Consider the following 18,880-nt stretch of genomic DNA (forward strand, 5'->3'; position numbering starts at 1 on the left):
GGATTACAGGCACCAGCCACCATGCCTGGCTAATTTTTGTATTTTTAGTAGAGACGGGGGTTTCACCATGTTAGCCAGGCTAGTCTCAAACTCCTGATCTCAAATGATCTGCCTGCCTCGGCCTCCCAAAGTGCTGGGATTACAGGCGTGAGCTACCGCACCTGGCCAGGAATTTGATTTTTAATAAATCAGCTAAAATATGTATTATATTTTAACTAAATAAATGTTAACTTCCTGTACATGTATCTAATTAGAATACCTCAATGCCTTCATTACATCAGATTCAAGGACAGTCCTTACCTTCTCCCTGTCTTTGGCCTGGCTTTCCCCTTTGAAGTTCGTGGTCTTTCTAGTTTCATCAAAGACTGACGCAGACTCTCCTCAGTATAGGCAAGATACACATGAGAAAGGTCCACTTCAAAGGGCTAAAAGAAACAAACACAAAGCACTCTTAAGGGAAAGAGTTAAGCCAGATTTGGGGGAAGATTTAAAATACTGAATAAACTCCTCAAAAAAACCTGCAGAAACTAAAACCAAAGAAACGTCTAACGACATCATCTTCTAATCCCAGTATCTAAAACGTACTCACCAAGGTTGGTGAGTAAGAAGCCCTGACACACTATAAATTTCCTTCCACACAAAGAAAAACTGCTGCTGTTTTTCTTAAAGCTGCTCCCTCTTCTTTTTTTTGAGACGGAGTCTCGCTCTGTCGCCCAGGCTGGAGTGCAGTGGCGCAATCTCAGCTCACTGCAAGCTCCGACTTCGGGTTCACGCCATTCTCCTTCCTCAGCCTCCAGAGTAGCTGGGACTACAGGCGCCCGCCACCGCGCTCGGCTAATTTTTTTTGTATTTTTTTAGTAGAGATGGGGTTTCACCGTGTTAGCCAGGATGGTGTCGATCTCCTGACCTCGTGATCCACCCGCCTCCGTCTCCCAAAGTGCTGGGATTACAGGCGTGAGCCACCGCGCCCAGCCTGCTCCCTCCTCTTCTTGACCTATGACTAGAACTAGCTTTGAAGAGAAAGACAGACACATTCTAGTCTCTACCCATAACCCTATGACCCAGAGTGGTAGTGAAAAGAGGACTCCAAAGAGTGACTCCATGCCGTCTTATGGTGGGAATAAGCCTGACATCAAGACTGATGGTAAGCAGAACGGTCCTCCTCATCACCCCATCCTAGAGCCTTTATTCCCAAAAGATCAGCCCGTTTCTCAGCACAGCTGATTAACAGATATCAGGTTGATAATACAATTTAATGACTCATATTCCTATAAAGAAACAACTGTAGTTTTGTGTTTTTTAAAGAAGTACTCTTACATCTTTCTCCTTTTTATCAGGTACTGGGGTTTGCTTCCTCATGTTATTTCCTGTATAGGCAACACATTTCTCAAAAAAAGAAACGGGGGAGAGAGAGAAATGTCTTAATTAGTAATCAATACTGTGAGTGAGGCAACTAACTGAGAAATCCTAATATTACACTAGTAAAACATGATTTGAATGCTGGAGCAGAAAGGGCCCCAGAGGTCACTTAGTCCCACATAGCCCCTGACCCTGCCCATTTCCACCCAGACCATGATCTGTATGTTACAATTAATTACACAGAATTAGAAAAATATTTTATCTGCCCTACTGGATTCTCATCTGATTCATCCACTGGACCACGTTCCTCCCCGTTGTAGCCAGCACAATATCTAGACCATAGGAAGTACTCTCATGAAAGAATTAAGGTAATACTCACTAGCTGCCATTCTCCTATGTCTTCATTCCAATGGACATAGTTTTCAATCATTTCCTTTTAAAAGGATGAAAGAGAGTCTATTTTTAATATTTAATAACATTTAAAATATTGAAGTCATACAACTAAAATCTTAATAACATTGAGTAATAAAAGTCTCAAAACATTATATACTGATATAACCTTTTTATAAATTCTAAAATATATATTTCTTAGGAATGGATGTAGATGCAATAAAACTAAATAAAAATGAAAAAACAACAGAATGAGAAACTCGGGAATCAAGATAATGATTACCTTGGGTTGGAAGAGGCAAAGGAATGAAATAAGGGAAGGGGAAACTGTTTGGTTAGAAGTAGGTTATTACCAGGGTCCTAGCTTTTGTTTTGGGTGATGAGTTCATTACAAAAATAACTAAATAAAAGCAGGCCATCCTAGGACCAATAAGGAGAATGTACCATGAACCCAGGATTAATTCCATGTACCTGTGGTCCAAAAAAAAAAAAAAAAAAGACTAAGACTTATTTTCAGACAAATTTCTTAAAGTTGTATTGAGAGTTAAAACAGATTTTTTAAAAAATTGGCCAGGCATGGTGGTTCACACCTAGTAATCCCAGGACTTTGGGAAGCCAAAACGAGCAGATCACCTGAGCTCAGGAATTCAAAACCAGCCTGGCCAACATGGCTAAACCCTGGCTCTACTAAATATACAAAAATTAGCTGGGTGTGGTGGTGCACACCTGTAATCCCAGCTACTCAGGAGGCTGAGGCATGAGAATCGCTTGAACCCTGAGGGCGAAGGTTGCAGTGAGCCAAGATCACACCACTGTACTCCAGCCTAGGCAACAGGGTGTCTCTCCCTCCCTTACAAAAAAAAAAAAAATCATAATGTTAAAGTTTACCAAAATGTACTGGAAAGACAAATTTTGGATTAAAAAAAAATAGAGGCTGAGATTTTAAAATTATACTAGTACTAAGAATTAGCATCCATCTGGAGATGAATGATGGTGCAGGCTGCACAACAATATGAATGTCCTAAATGCCACTGAACTGCACACTTAAAATAGCTAAGATGGTAAATTTCATGCTATCTACATTTTACCACATACACACACACACAAAAGAATCAGCATCCACAGCAGGGAGAAAAAGGTAGCATAGGGGTTCCATTTATTCTACTTGTACGATACTGGGCACTGAATGTAGGAATGGGACCCACACCTTGATTCTGATTGCATGTACATGAATCTGAGTTCATCTAAAAGGTTAAAAAATTCTCATTGAGGCCGGGCGCGGTGGCTCAAGCCTGTAATCCCAGCACTTTGGGAGGCCGAGACGGGCGGATCACAAGGTCAGGAGATCGAGACCATCCTGGCTAAGACGGTGAAACCCCGTCTCTACTAAAAAATACAAAAAACTAGCTGGGCGAGGTGGCGGGCGCCTGTAGTCCCAGCTACTCGGGAGGCTGAGGCAGGAGAATGGCGTAAACCCGGGAGGCGAAGCGTGCAGTGAGCTGAGATCCGGCCACTGCACTCCAGCCTGGGCGACAGAGCAAGACTCCGTCTCAAAAAAAAAAAAAAAAAAAAAAAAAAAATTCTCATTGAGATCCTTAGATACTCAAACACAGATTATGTATTAAGAAAAGTTAACAACTAAAGTGAAAAGTGATGGCATTTGTTCAAAATATTGTACATTCAATAACTGAAGTATTAAGTATTTACCATCAATTAAATTAGAAATCCTTGTTCTTTAACCCCAGTCAAGTGACTATCTGGGTCAGAGAACTTCCTTTTTACCTGATAATCCCGAGGTATAAAATTATCAATAATAAGCATCTGAAGTCGAAGCTCCCGGCTAAGTTGCCGAATATTCTCCAGTAGACCTTCAATTTCCCTCTGATGTTCCTGCTGAAGATCAGCCATCTACCAGAAAATCCATAAAAATATTATGAACAAGACTTTAACTACCAAACAGCACCATCTCACATAGGACGCTTGTCTAAGAGACCTTGTGAGAGCTTACCTAGTTCTTTTATAAAAATGATAAACAGCGTGACACTATCAGCATCTATTCTACACTATTCGTTAAGGTTGAAAAGAAACAACTTAGCCTAATAGATAAAATTAAAAATTGCGCATAAAGGATAAATATTTTATTTCTTTTAAATTATAAGCTCACATTATGATTACTTATAAATTCTTAATCAAACAACTCCTTTTTCAAAAATTCAGAACTGCATTAGTAGGTAATTTCTAAGAGAACCAACCTCTGATTTTGCAGCCATCAGCATAGTCCAAACTTTCTTTAACTTCTTGGTCTTTCCCTGTGCTTCCTCTTGCAAGCTGGTATATTTTTCTTCAATATCCAAGCGTTCTTGCTATGACAAAAATTAGTAAACTTCAGAATTTTCTTTGTAAAATCAAATATCTAATTCTTTAACAAATGACATAAATGATCTTAGCAACTCTGATCTTCAAAGCAATCCATAAACATGCTTTAAAATTTCAATACGATTATAGATATTTAGCTTTCCACTAGAAAAGTTAAATCTCGCCGGCAAAATACCAAACTAAAAACAGAAAGTCACATTACCTCTTTTTCCTCAAGTTCTCTGCGAAGTTGCTCTGCTCTTTTCCTCCTTTCTTCCAGTTCCATGTTAGATTCTTCAAGAAGTTTCTCTTGTTCCTCAGCTTTGGCCAACAAATCAACCCCACCAACAATTACCTTCTTTTCCAGGGCAGATAATTTTTCCAGCAAAGACTGATGCTCTTGTCTGTTGATTAGAATGAGGATACTCTATATTCACTGATCATCTATTATTCTACTAATAACATTTCCCAAAATTTAACAAAAATTTGGATATACAATTTCAAAATACAAATATAATTATGTAACATCTCTACCAAATTATACCACTGTGTAGTATCGATTTCTCATTTAATCTATAACTCATTCTAATTCATTGATATGTTCTCCTATCATGCGGAAATAAAATAATCAAAACAGATCTAGTTTTTAGAAATATACTATATACAATAGACCCTTCTATCCAAAAATAGTTACACTGGAGACAAAAATCAAGCTTTTAATTACTATTCAATTTTCCTATTTTATATATCCTATGAAAAAACAGAAATTTAAATCATGAATTCATCTCAATTCAATAATACTCACTGGGCTTTAAGAAGATCTTTTTCTCGTTTCTCTAATTCAGCTCTAGCCTTGTTTCTTTCTTCTTCTTCCATGTCGAGCTTTGTTTCAAGTGCTTTTCTCTCCTCATCAATTTTTGCTTGCATTTCAATCATCTTGTCTGGGGATACTTTCTTTTTTCCTATTTGAATCATTTAATTGAAATAATCACTAAAATGAGTCAATGTTCCAGACTTATATAAATTACCTCCTTCAATGTAGAAATGCCTACACTCCTCAATAATACAAAACCAATTATCAATATTTTAAGGAAATCAAACCAATAATACCATGCATTTCCATTTATTATGTTCCTAGAAGAACTTTATAACTCATTGCTAAATTCAAACTGTTGTCCAATTTTACAATGATAACTAAGAACAAAAGTGAAAGAGAAGCAAAATAGATGAGCTAAGTAATAGGAAAAGAAAGATTAACAGGAAAGCCAAATTAAAAAAAACAATTATGTCCCCAGATAACAAATACAGGTTTAAAAAAAAGCAACATGATTCTTCAGTTACTTTTTCTTGATAACCAAGTACAAAATCAAGTGACTCCTTAAAATATATTTCCCAATTTCACATAAAACAAGTGAATAAAAGTCACATATAGGTATAAAACGCACAGATAAAAATATCAAGCAGAATTTGTATCAAGTAGTTTTAATATATTTTTCAGAGTTTTTCTAAAATGTTTGTTAAATAACATTAAAGTATTTAATTTCACAGCATACTTTCAAAGGAAAAAATTCTATGCTATGTAATTATGTAACAGTTACATACACAGTAATTAACCAAGCATTTCGCTCCTCAGCTGAGCTGTCAAGATATATCATCATACACTAAAGGAACAACTAAAATAGCTTGCTATTATGTCAAACTCAGGACTCGAAGGCTCCCTAAGTCAGAGTAACCATGCCAAGTGTCAAATATAAGTAGAAATGCTACCAAATAATAAAGCTGGAATACGGTTTCCAATTGATTATTTTTGCTAATAATGTCTAATAAAGTATTTTACATACATGTAACAGGTGCTCAAGGAAAGTTTATTAATGAATTTCAAAATCATAAAATCCAAATAAAACGAGAAAATAAAACTAGCTTATTAAACTGGTTATGAAACTGAATCAAAGACAATTCATTTCTGGTCATACAGTTTCTTAGAAACATACATTCCTTCAGAAAACCAATAAAATTTTTCATAGAATTGGTCTGAGGCTCTCCTAGAACCTTTCTGTCATTCTTAACTTCCTTCCCAAAGAACTATAGAAGAAGAGTGTAAATCATAAGAGTTTATAAATTGTTAATGTCTCCACCCAAAAGCTAACCCCCCACCACCTAACAAGGTAAAAGAACTGAAAAACAATTATGATGGAGATACATAACTGAGTATATTCTTTCAGGAACTATGAAATGAAGAATCATTAATAGGCTTTAACTCTTCAGGACAAAATTACGTAAAAAACTCAAGGGTTTAAAATACATTACTTCTATAGAACTGTAAGTCCAAAGCAAACCTAAGGCACGAGACAAATGAAACAAAAGAGTAAATAAAAGCACTGATCCAAATTCATGCTTTGGTGTGGTGTGATTAATTGCATTCCAAAAGTCAGGATGTAGACTGATTCTATTTACTGGCTTGTTTGGCACAGTCATCTGTATTGAATCTTACGAATTAGCTATTAAAAAATAACTTTAAAATAATTTAACTACTATTCCCATAGTACTTCCCATTAGTTATACTATGTCTTAGAAATTTGAAGCTACAAAGTATCAGTTCAGGTATATAGTAAATATACACATTCAAAAAAGTGTAACTTGCTTTCCACCTCAGAATTATAAGTATTTAAAGACAAAATGGGACATATGTTAAGATAAAAATAATAAATGCATGAAGACAGTGATGCTAACAGTATAGAGGAAATGATCTAATCAACATATGAACAGTAGTATGTACAGGCTTCAAGGGTTCTAATTGTTTTAATAGTTAAAAACAGTTTCAAAACCTATTAAGAAGCAGTAAAATAAAAAGATTTTTTTAATAAAAAGATTTTATATGTAGAAATACAAAGACACATAACTGTTCATGAATTAATACATTACATTAGTAATTTAAAACTTTTCAGGTATGTTTCCAAACTGATACTTTAGCAGCAAAAGTCTTATTGTGGTCTTGTAACACTTTCATGAAGACAATCAAAGAGATATAGCCAGGGTTAGTTTCAAAAGCCTAATATTTAAGTAACATATTACTCTAGCCAAAATCACTCTGATAAATCATTATATTTCTTCACAAATAATATTTTAAGCTAAATGTGAATATGTACTAACTCTCCTAACCAGGTATTTAAAAATGTGACATCACTAAAAGTCACTTTTACATGTATTTTTTAAGACTTTTTTTTAAAAAAAAAACCTTATTAAACAAACCAAACAAAAAAGAAATCTATTTCTAACAATGCATGATAAAATTCAGCACAAAATTCAGGCAAATAAATATTTTTAAAAGTTAATGCCTTGGGAGGTCGAGACGGGCGGATCACGAGGTCAGGAGATTGAGACCATCCTGGCTAACACGGTGAAACCCCGTCTCTACTAAAAAAATACAAAAAACTAGCCAGGCGAGGTGGCGGGCGCCTGTAGTCCCAGCTACTCGGGAGGCTGACGTAGGAGAATGGCGTAAACCTGGGAGGCGGAGCTTGCAGTGAGCTGAGATCCGGCCACTGCACTCCAGCCTGGGCGACAGAGCGAGACTCCGTCTCAAAAAAAAAAAAAAAAAAAAAAAAAAAAAAAGAGTTAATGCCATAAACAGTATTTAATTAAACCAGACATAAGTAGCAACATTTTTTATTGCCCTTTGCCATGTGCTCTAATATTGTGAAGGTAAACTGGCCAGGGTAAGTTAAAGGGGAAGAACTTCAGGGCAGTCCTAACTGAATCATTTTTATTACATAAGCACCCACGGCATAACCAGGCATCTGATTCTTGGCTTTTTAAAAAAAGGAGAAAAATGTTTGAATGTGAAATAATTTACACTTGTATTTCCAAAATTTGGCTTAATGGGTGTTTAAGAATTTAGGAAAAAAAATGAAGTTCTTTTTAAAAGCTAAAGTTGAAAGAGTGTTAAAAATACAAAAGATAGATACTTACCTGGCCAAAAAAAAAAAAAGTATTAAATTTTAAAAATTTAATGTATTTAAATAACATAGTTCTTTATAGGATAAATAATTGTACCATGTGGAGTGCAAATCAATCACACCAACCTGCTTGATCTTGCAATAAGAAGAAGTAAGCAAATCGCAGACAGGAAGCATATGCACAGAGATGAGGAGGAAAAAAAGGAAAACATTATTTCTCTTGTAAAACAAAGAAAAATACATAATAGCATTCATTTAAGTGTAGAAGTAAAAATCAAATCGTTATCAAAACTGAAATAGAGCCCATGTAAAAAGAAAGCATATTCAACACAATGAGAGATGTCATTTAAGGAAGAATATTAAAGTTAACTTAGTCTTAGATTATAACTCAAGCCAATCTCAAGAGCTCACACTGATTCCCCAAGTCCTGCAAAGGTCACAGTTCAACACCATGTGGTTATGCTAACAGTAGACAGGAAATTAGGAACCTGCTAAGATCTGGGAAGTAATCTAAAAGAGCAAAACAGAAAATTAAGCCAATTTTAACAACTAGTATGTTTAAAGTGACAAAATTCACACTGTCCATATCAAAAATGTCCCAATTCAATATTTCTTTTTGTATATGGATCTATTACAGGCATGCTTCACTTTAAGAAAATCTAACACAAAAACCTGAACCAAACAGATAAATTAGATTACAGTAATTTCCCGATTATTTGATCAACAGAAAGGTCTAATGAAGAATTTTTAAAGACAGCAAGTTCTCCCAATATATCCGATTTCCCAACCGGATTAAGGGCTTTTTTTTTCCCAGAAAATAAAATTATTACGTAAAATGAAGTATACCTGTACAGTAACACACTTACATTCCTTCTATTAGTAGACTGTTAAGGGTAATTATAAACAATGATTCTATAGGAGTCGGTGTCAATGATTCAAGCAAGAAACACCTTTTACAAAGGCCATTCAGATATTTAAAAGGGAGGGTACACACAATTTACACACAGCAACCACATGCTAGGACAACCATCTCTCCACTTTACCAACACGCCCACATTACAACAAAAAAATTCTGTGCTAGATATGCAAATAGGAATTAAAACTTCTTGAACAAAGTGCAACTCATTTCATAACATACTTTCATATAACTACTCTTTAATAATTAAGTTTTAAAACAGAAAACTAAATTGCAATGCCTCCCACTCAAATATTTTCTCATATTTCACAGTTTATTATACAAAGTAATACCTCTATGTGGTTTCTAATGCAATTCCAAGTATTTTACAAATTATCCTTTGAAATGAATTGTTTTGGTAACTTGCCTACGAATTGTCAATAGAGAAAGAAATTTCTAATGTTCTTGGAATTCTTCTAGAAAGCTAAAAGCATAAGAACAACAAGCAATTATTTTTGTCATTCGTTTTGAAAGGGTAAGTATATAGATAATGCTTTAAAAGACAGTAAGCTGCAGGGTGGTACAAGAAAGCAACACTACTCCCCTTTCTTCTGAAAATAAAATATAAATAAATTAAGTAACACTTTTCAATTTAATTAAACTAGGTTTTAACAAAAGCCTTTAAGTTTGAAATAAGTCTAGATGGATCCTGCACAAACTTCTCGTGATTCTGCATTCGCAAATCATACCTTAGAAAATTTCTTAAAATCAGCTGGGCGCGGTGGCTCACGCCTGTAATCCCAGTACTTTGGGAGGCCGAGGCGGGCAAATCACGAGGTCAGGAGGTCGAGACCATCCTGGCTAACACGGTGAAACCCCGTCTCTACTAAAAATACAAAAAGGAGCCGGGTGTGGTGGCAGGTGCCTGTGGTCCTAGCTACTCGGGAGGCTGAGGCAGGAGAATGGTGTGAACCCGGGAGGCAGAGCTTGCTGTGAGCAAAGACTGCGCCACTGCACTCCAGCCTGGGCAACAGAGGGAGACTCTGTCTCAAAAAAAAAAAACAATTTTCTTAAAATCTATCAGGTAATTTAGAAATATGGATAAATGTCCGTTTGAAACAAAATGCTATTCAATTCATTTTTACTTGCTTCAAGCTTTACGTTTTTCTTTATTTGGGAGCCTTTAATCTTAAGCTACCAATAAGAATAGGACACCAAAGTGTAAAAACTTGCAACTTTACGACATGTTATAATGGGCATTGGTGTACTTCAAATATAATTTGTACTTTTAGATATATAAGATTTGATGTTACGTGTCCATTATTCTGAGCAGGATTACAAATGTGTCATGAAACCTAAAAAAGAACCATAAGAATTATTCTTTTATACAGCTTACTAGCTCTCTTTACATTATCTCAATTGCAAAAGCATGAATCTCTCTTCCATTGTCTCAAACATAAGCTAAAGCATATGTTTTAACAATTATGATTAACTGGAAGCAATGAAAGGGGGAGGAGGAATCATCACATGCTTTGTTCTACTGAGGAATCCAACATGTATTCTTTAGGTAATGACAGGGAGTGGTGCAGCAGCATTGCTCAAATGAAGCCCATGGGTTATGGAAAAGCCAAAGCTCTGTTAGAGAATGTAAGAGCTACCACTCACTAGGCAAGAACTTATCCAGAGGTTTCTCTATGACAGAACATGTGGAGTCTGAACTACTGCTGCTGCTACTGCCTGGAAAACAAAGAAATGAGCCCAACGGGAACCAAAGAAAGAGGAAACAAGAAAATGAACACATACACAGAGAAAAATTCAGTTTTGAGAAAAAAATTTTAAAGGACAATCAAGCTCTGTATTAAAGAACCAAAATTTACTTTCCTAAAAAACCAGTCTTGGTAGTTTATCCAATATTCTCTACTTTACAAAGCCATACAGAGGAATTAGAAAGTGTACTGCTTTAAGCAACTACTGTGGGCAAATTCTACTGGTCACCTAAAGCCTAATCATTCAAAGGGTTGAAATGAGAAGAATAAAAAATAAAGAAGTCATTTGGTGAGATTTTAGTCTATTGAAACGATTTAGGTTGATAAGCTAAAGGAATGGAGTTTTAAAACTTAAAGCCATATGTAATATTATAGGAGTGATATATTACCCTTCATAATAGGTTAGTCTGTCTCCACTTTCAGTCTCTCCCCACCAAAATATCAAACTATCAAATATGTTTAAGATTGGATAGCAAAACTTTCAAAAGGCTCATTGAAAATTTTTAAATTTCTAAGCCTGGAAGGAAGATATATTACTGTTAAATATTTTAACATATTAAACAGTGGCATTTTTCTATTTAATTTTATTTTTAACAAATCTGTTATCAGCTTCTGCTGTGAAAGTAATAATCTACTCTGTGAAAAACTAGGTGTGAACAAAAAAAAAATTTCTCTAAGTCAGGCAAACATTTTCTGCAAAAGGACAGATAAGCGTTTGAGACTTTACAGGCCATACAGCTTCATGTGAAAGCAGCCATAGAGCATAGGTAAATAAATGAGCATGGCTGTTTCAATAAAATTTTATTTACAAAAACAGGTGGTCAGCTGGATTTAGCCAGCAGATATTTTGCCAATTTTTGCTATAAAACATTATTTTTCTGTCTTTTGAAGTTACAAAATCTTTACATAGTTTTTAAATTTGGGACTTCTAATCAAGCAGTGATGGGTTTATTTTCAGCACGATCATTTTAATAAGACAAACAAAATATGCACCAGCTTGAAAACAATGACCACATTAATGGAAGAGAGTTCTGAAATAAATATTTATGGTAAAAAGGTTTGAAATGTAGGCCATTATAATATGTCCATTTCATTTGCATACTATCTATATTCTTATCATAATAAACAGTCTTAATTCACACTTGGCAACAAATCCCCCAACAAGGTGAGAATGAGAATACATTTTATAAAGAAAAAGAACTAAATTTAAAAATGGAATTCTTCATATAAATTTACTATTTAAAAATTCAATGACTTTTAAAGACTAATCTTGTTTGCGGAAAAACTCCACATTATCCTAATTTCCTTAAAAAACTTAGGTTCCAGCCAGGCATGGTGGCTCATGCCTGTAATCCCAGCACTTTGGGAGGCCGAGGCAGACAGATCATGAGGTCAGGAGATCAAGACCAGCCTGGCTAACACGGTGAAACCCTGTCTTTACTAAAAATACAAAAAATTAGCCAGGCGTGGTGGCACTGTAGTCCCAGCTACTCGGGAGGCTGAGGCAGGAGAATCACTTGAACCCAGGAGGTGGAGGTTGCAGTGAGCCGAGATCATGCCACTGCACTCCAGCCTGGGCGACAGAATGAGACTCTGTCTCAAAACAAACAAAAAAACTTAGGTTCCTAACACAGATATAAGTCCCTACATAAAATTAAAACCCACAGGAAATTTTAAAACAGCATACCCACTATTATAGAGTCTTACAATTCTAAATTCTAAAAAACAGAAGATATATTCAAAGTCAGCTATAAACGGATCAATACAGGAGAATAAATGCAAAGTTAACCAGGTAAATGGCATACACCTTCTAATTGTTATAACAACAACTAGATAATTGTTATCTAATATATTAAACAGATAATGGCAAAATAAAAGTCATGCACTCTACCACCTTGTGAAACCACCTAACTTCTACAAATTAGAATACTAATCAGAACTTACCCCTTCTTTTTTTCCTTTTCTCTCCATCTTCTCCAACCTCACCTTCTTCATCATCATCTTCCTCTGACCCACTGATATCAGAGCCTGATATTTCTTCTCCTTGGACAGAAATTTAATAGGATGTTTTTTATCCTGTACCAAGTCATTAGCTATTTAGGCAATACCTATATCAACTTTCTTCCTTAGGTTTTTGTTACTGCAAACAACAAATTTAAATACTATTTAAATGCTCTAGAGAGTATAACAGATATGCCAATCTCAGACATAGATAAGATGTACAAAAAGACTTTATTTTTAAAGTCTCTAAAGAGAAATTAAATTCTGACCCAATTAAAATTTCAAATCATTCTGGCTAGGCAAGGTGGCACACGCCTGTAATCCCAGCACTTTAGGAAGCTGAGGCAGGCAGATCACTTGAGGCCAAGAGTTTGAGACCAGCCTAGTCAACATGGCAAAACCTCATTTCTACTAAAAATACAAAAATTAGCTGGGCGTGGTGGTGCGCACCTGTAATCCCAGCTACTTAGGAGGCTGAGGCAGGAGAATCACTTGAACCTGGGAGGCAGAGGTTTCAGTGAGCCAAGATGGCGCCACTGCACTCCAGCCTCGACAACATAGTGAGACTCTGCCTCAAAAAAAAAAATACATAAAAATATTCAAATCATTTAGTTATGTATAATTTTAAACATATACATAAATTATGTGATAGAATTACTAATTCAGTCTTTAAAAATGTGATCACTTTTGAGGAACAATTTCTTCTAAAACAGCTTCCTGCTTAAGATTTCAAGAAAATCACTTAATCTGTATTTTTAAGAGACACAGAACTGTCACGTAGCAGTGATCCCACTATTAGGACTGTATCACAAGATATTTTCAAAAAAAGAAATGCTTATTTGCACAAAGATAGTGCTAACTACACATTAAAGATAAAAAACAATAAAAAAGGAATGATTAAGCCAAGAGAACAGATCAGCACTGTATCATCTTCACATTAGCTATTTTTAAATGCCACTGTTTACATATGAAATGTCTAACAAAATAAAAGAGGAGAAAAAAGTAAAATATACCCTAATCACAACCAGGTAATACTTGTACCTGTAAGTACAAGATGGAAAGGAACACAGAGTATTGGGAGGAAGAATCACTGAAAAATATTTTGTTCTCTGGGCTTAGAAACAATGATATCTTGATAGTAATGAGCATAGCTAATGCCCAAAACTGGGTTTCTAAATACCACTCTCCTACCAAAGGGACCAGAGAGAAGTGAATGATTTTAAGGCTGGGCAAGGAAGACACAAGATAAACCTTTTGTAGTGCCAAAAAGTAACCAAATGCTCAAAAACACTGAAGAGCACATGCTGAAAGAATACAGGAACTACTCTGAAGGATTTCCTAAGAGCCAAAGCTGGGACAATTCAAGAAACAAAATAAATAATGATAATACTGGATTATAATCCATGATCTAAATAAGATAAATACTTGAATAAATAAATAAATGGGAATGAAGGGGCTGCTCTTCCTCACAATAGAATCCTAAACACTAACCAAGAAGAAATGATGAGAATAGAAAATAACATTGAGCAAATGCCACAGGATTATTGTTGCAGGTAAGAACTACTGATGAATACTAAAAATAGTAGGAGAAAGTATGACGAGAAACAGGACCTTTGCAGTCTCAAAGTATCCCCAATGAGATATTATTAATTACAAATGGAAAAATAAAACAATAGATTTGCAGGGTCATTATAAAAGAAAAGTAGACAAGCCCAAATTAATGAACATTCAACAAATATATGACCAGTACTCTTCAAAAATGTCAAGATCAAGAAAGACTGGGGAATTATAAAAGACTGAAGAACAAGTGTGCTAGACATCATCATTAAGAAGGCATGACAGGGCCGGGCGTGGTGGCTCATGCCTGTGGTCCCAGCACTTTGAGAGGCCGAGGCGGGCAGATCATGAGGTCAGAGGATAAAGAACATCCTGGCAAACATGGTGAAACCCTGTCTGTACTAAAAATACAAAAATTAGCTGGGCATGGTGGCACGTGCCTGTACTCCCAGCTACTCGGGAGGCTGAGGCAGGAGAATCACTTGAACAGGGAGGCAGAGGTTGCAGTGAGCTGAGATTGCATTCCAGCCTGGCGACAGACAAGACTCTGTCTCAAAAAAAAAATAAAAAAAAAAAAGAAAGAAAGAAAGCATGTCAAATAAATGCAATGTGTGATCCTGGATTGTATCCTGGACCAGGAAAAGAAAGGCATTGGAAGGAAAACTGGCCAAATTTGAATAAAGTCCACAGATTAGTTAATAAGACTGTATCGATGTAAATTTCCTGGTTTCAATAACTGTTGTATGCTTATATAAGATGTTAACATGAGGTGAAGCTGGCTAAAGGGTAGATAGGAACTCTCCATATCATGTTTGCAAGTTGTATTTAAGCCTAAAATAATTTTTAAGTTTAAAAATTATTCTTTTAATGCTATGCTTTTTTCTTGTTGTTATTATCAGCTCCATTAACCGGATTATAAAAAGAAATGTCATAAGAGCAAAAATAAAGTGCAATGTATTAAAAACAGTATTATCATAGAATCCAGCAATTCCATTGCTGGGTACATACCCAAAAAATGGTAAAACAAGAATTTGAACAGGTATTTGTATACCCACATTCATAGCAGCATTATTCACAATAGCCAAAAGGTGGAAGGAACCAACTGTCCATTGGTGGGTGAATGGATAACAAAATGTAGTATATACACAATGGAATATTATTCAGAATTAAAAAGAAGTCCTAATACATGCTACAACACAGATGACCCTTGAAGGCATTATACTAAATGAAATAAGCCAGTCACAAAAAGACAAATGCTGTGTGATTCCACTTTCTTTTTTTTTTTTTTTTTTTTGAGATGGGAGTCTCACTCTGCCACCCAGGTTGGAATGCAGTGGCATGATCTCGGCTCATGGCCACCTCCACCTTCCAGGTTCAAGTGATCCTCCTGCTTCAGCCTCCCAAGTAGCTGAGATTACAGGCGAGAGCCACCATGCCCAGCTAATTTTTGTATCTTCAGTACAGATGAGGTTTCACCATGTTGGCCAGTCTGGTCTCAAACTCCTGACCTCAAGTGATCCACCCGCCCCGGCCTCCCAAAGTGCTGGGATTATAGGCGTGAGCCACTGCGCGCTGCTGATTCCACTTTCATAAGATACCCAGAGCAGTCAAATTCACAGACAAAGCAGAATGGTTGTTGGCTAGGACCTAGGGGAAGGGAGGAATGGGTAGATACTGTTTAACGAGTATAAAGTTTCAATTTTGCAAGAAGAAAACTGGAGACGGATAACTGCAGAACGATGTGAACATAACACCACAGAAACGTAGACTTCAATGTGGTTAAAATGGTAAACTTTATGTTGTGCAAGTTTTGCCACAATTTTTTAAAAAGGAAAAAATTCAGGCACTTGCTATAATATGGATGAACCTTCAACGTTCGGTTAAGTGAAATAAGCCAGTCACAAGAAGACACTCTATGATTTTACTTATGAGGTACCTAGAATAGTCAAATTTATAGAGACAGAAAGTAGAATAGTGGTTACTAGAGACTAGGGGGAGAAGAGAATAGGAAGTTACTACTTAATGGGCACAGCGTTTCTGTTTGGGATGATGAAAAAGTTCTAGAAATGAAGAGTGGTGACAGTTGCACAACAATGTGAATATACTTGATGCCACTAACTGTACGCTTAACTAACAATGGTTAAAATGATAAATTTTATGTTGTGTATATTTTACCACAACAAAAAAAATGTAAAACATAAAGTCAGCAAAATAAAAGTATGCACTCACCATTAACATCGCTAAGAAATTAAAAATCTTTAAAACATACTGGCTATAAATACCACCTAGTGGTCACATTTAAAATACCAAATTTCATTATCTAACAGTTCTCTTACTGCTTTTCCTCAATAACTGTACTTGTTTACTAAATAAGTACCTTCTCTAAACATTTGTGATGCTGGCGTCTCTGAATTTCACCTCTGATCTAGTCAGTCTCCTCACAGACTACAAAGGTGCTTTGAAACCAAAGCCCTCTGTTTACCTGGTTCGCAAAGGAGCTCTGTACCTATTAGAAAGGATCTGTTTCTTGCATTAAGGTGCAAGGAATCACTGAGCACTTAATGCCTGGGAAGCATCTCACTCTCATAAATAAGATCTTCAAATTTTCCAACTTTCTAGCATCATGATGTTAGAAAAGAATTTCCAAAATAGAATCTCATGTTCAAATTTAGGTATGAAAGGATATTGTAAAGGTGACCTCATGCAACGCATTTTTCCTTATAGCAAACTTGGTTTACTCACAACTAACATCTTTCTTTACCTCAAACAATAGTGAGCTCATATTGACTGCAATGCCAGAATTCTGGTCATTTTCACCTAAATACATACATGGCAGAATTTGCTCTTATACAGAGACAAATAAACATTCATTCTTTAACAAGTGGTCATATGAAATCTATAAAACATCATGGGAATGTTTAAAAACCACATACACAAATATTATGTAATTTTACTTAAGCTTAATATGAAAATGCAAAAGTATATAAGTACCAAGTCACTTTCCAGAAATATTCATTTAACTACCAATGTTAGAGGCTCAAAAAAGGTTTAATAGAGGGGGCTTTTGTTACAACACTTAGTGGTTCAACAACATATTTTTAGCCAATATAAAGATTAATATTTTGAGAAAAAGTTACCTTCTTCAAGTTTCTTTTTCAGTTCTTCTATTTCTTTCTGGAACTGACGCAGCAAAGCATCCTTTGGATCTTCATTAATTCTAGCTTTATTTTTAATATTCTTAGCACGATTGGCATACCGTAATGTACTGATCGTTTCATCATAATTGTAATCTGCTGGCCCAATATTTGCACACTATTGAATTAGAAATATCAAACAAATCATTTTACACTTGACACAGTTAAAATTAACACTACCATTACAAATACGTCAAAAACTGTTTAAAGCACATATGCACCCTTGGCCTTCTTGAAAATGAGAGTGTCAACCACATAGGTTTCCAAACGACACTATTATGGGCTAATACACATGCGTGTACCACAGAAAGGACAACCACAAGTCAAAAAAAGGGAAAATAATCAAGTTTTAAAAATGTGATACATATCAATTATTGGCATAAATTAGAATCTTAAATTTGCCTGATGTTAACTATATCACCAATTAAGTCTTACCATCATGGTTTTTGAATTTCCTCCTAAGGAATCCTGAAGAAGACGAGTCAATTTGGAGTTACGATAAGGCACATGAGTGCTTTTTCCATCAACCAAGGCAGAAATTACATTACCAAGGGTGGAAAGTGAAAGATTGATTTTTGTAGCTTCCTTTAGGCGCTGTCCAGTAGCTCCAGTTTTTGCCTGCCTTTCTGAACCCTAGCAAAAACAGAGATGAAAGTAAAGCTAAAATGTTTGAAAAAATAGAATATTCTTCCCAAGGTTTTGTTAAAAAGTAATGTAACAGTAAAAAACCTGATATGATGCCTGAATTCACTTCAAAATAATATAGGAAGGGAAGAAGTGGGTGAGAGTACATGAAACAAGATTAGCCATGAACTAATTGTTGGAGTTGGGAGTGTATGGGGGATCACTATACTATTCTATCTACTTTCATTTACATTTAAAATGTTCCATAATAAATAATAAACATACACAAGTAACAACTTAAAAATCATATGTAAATTATACCTTTTCACCTCAATTTTCATTCATTTATAAAATAAATGGATCACAAGAAAGAGTTATTCCTTAAGCAGCGTCCTGTTACTTACAGCAAGATCTACAAGATGGAGCTTCCCCATCCTGACATGCATGTTACCATCAATGCCTTTTTCACTGCATTCTATAGTAATTGTAAAGATGGCATGGGAACGGGAACTATGTTCATTCATATTAGTTGCACCAACAGAACCTTTAATAAATAAAGGAAATCCTTAAAAAGTGTGACAGAGAGTACCTTTAAAATTAATTAAACACCCCGAACAGTTTAAAATACTTAATTTTATCACAATCAAAAGCCAGAGAGCATGGCTAAACCATAAAGGCATGAGTGTGTACTTAGCCATTACATGAAATTTATCTTATACTTTGTTGATAACAAATGAATTTGTAAGGTTTCTCATACTAAAGACGTAACTTTAGCAAAAAATA

The 18,880-nt window shown here is 35.4% G+C and overlaps 1 protein-coding gene across 4 annotated transcripts in view; it reads right to left on the minus strand.

Annotated features, from left to right (window-relative positions):
- Nucleotides 1-18,880, minus strand: part of KIF3A (kinesin family member 3A) — a 49,004-nt gene that overhangs the window by 10,872 nt on the left and 19,252 nt on the right. For 3 of the 4 annotated variants that reach the window (XM_078005177.1, XM_015140755.3, XM_078005176.1), the window contains exons 6-16: nucleotides 18,502-18,641; nucleotides 17,909-18,106; nucleotides 17,417-17,591; nucleotides 12,666-12,764; nucleotides 4,910-5,066; nucleotides 4,328-4,508; nucleotides 4,002-4,112; nucleotides 3,532-3,657; nucleotides 1,739-1,792; nucleotides 1,318-1,386; nucleotides 301-425 (exon numbers count right to left, since the gene is read on the minus strand). In XM_078005177.1, coding sequence (XP_077861303.1) covers nucleotides 301-425; nucleotides 1,318-1,386; nucleotides 1,739-1,792; nucleotides 3,532-3,657; nucleotides 4,002-4,112; nucleotides 4,328-4,508; nucleotides 4,910-5,066; nucleotides 12,666-12,764; nucleotides 17,417-17,591; nucleotides 17,909-18,106; nucleotides 18,502-18,641 — 1,435 coding nt within the window. Of the gene's footprint in view, nucleotides 1-300; nucleotides 426-1,317; nucleotides 1,387-1,738; nucleotides 1,793-3,531; nucleotides 3,658-4,001; nucleotides 4,113-4,327; nucleotides 4,509-4,909; nucleotides 5,067-8,186; nucleotides 8,196-10,620; nucleotides 10,693-12,665; nucleotides 12,765-17,416; nucleotides 17,592-17,908; nucleotides 18,107-18,501; nucleotides 18,642-18,880 lie in introns of all 4 variants that reach the window. The other variant, XM_015140751.3, reaches the window with a different exon arrangement.

Source organism: Macaca mulatta, chromosome 6, assembly GCF_049350105.2.
Source record: "Macaca mulatta isolate MMU2019108-1 chromosome 6, T2T-MMU8v2.0, whole genome shotgun sequence".
NCBI lineage: Eukaryota > Metazoa > Chordata > Mammalia > Primates > Cercopithecidae > Macaca > Macaca mulatta.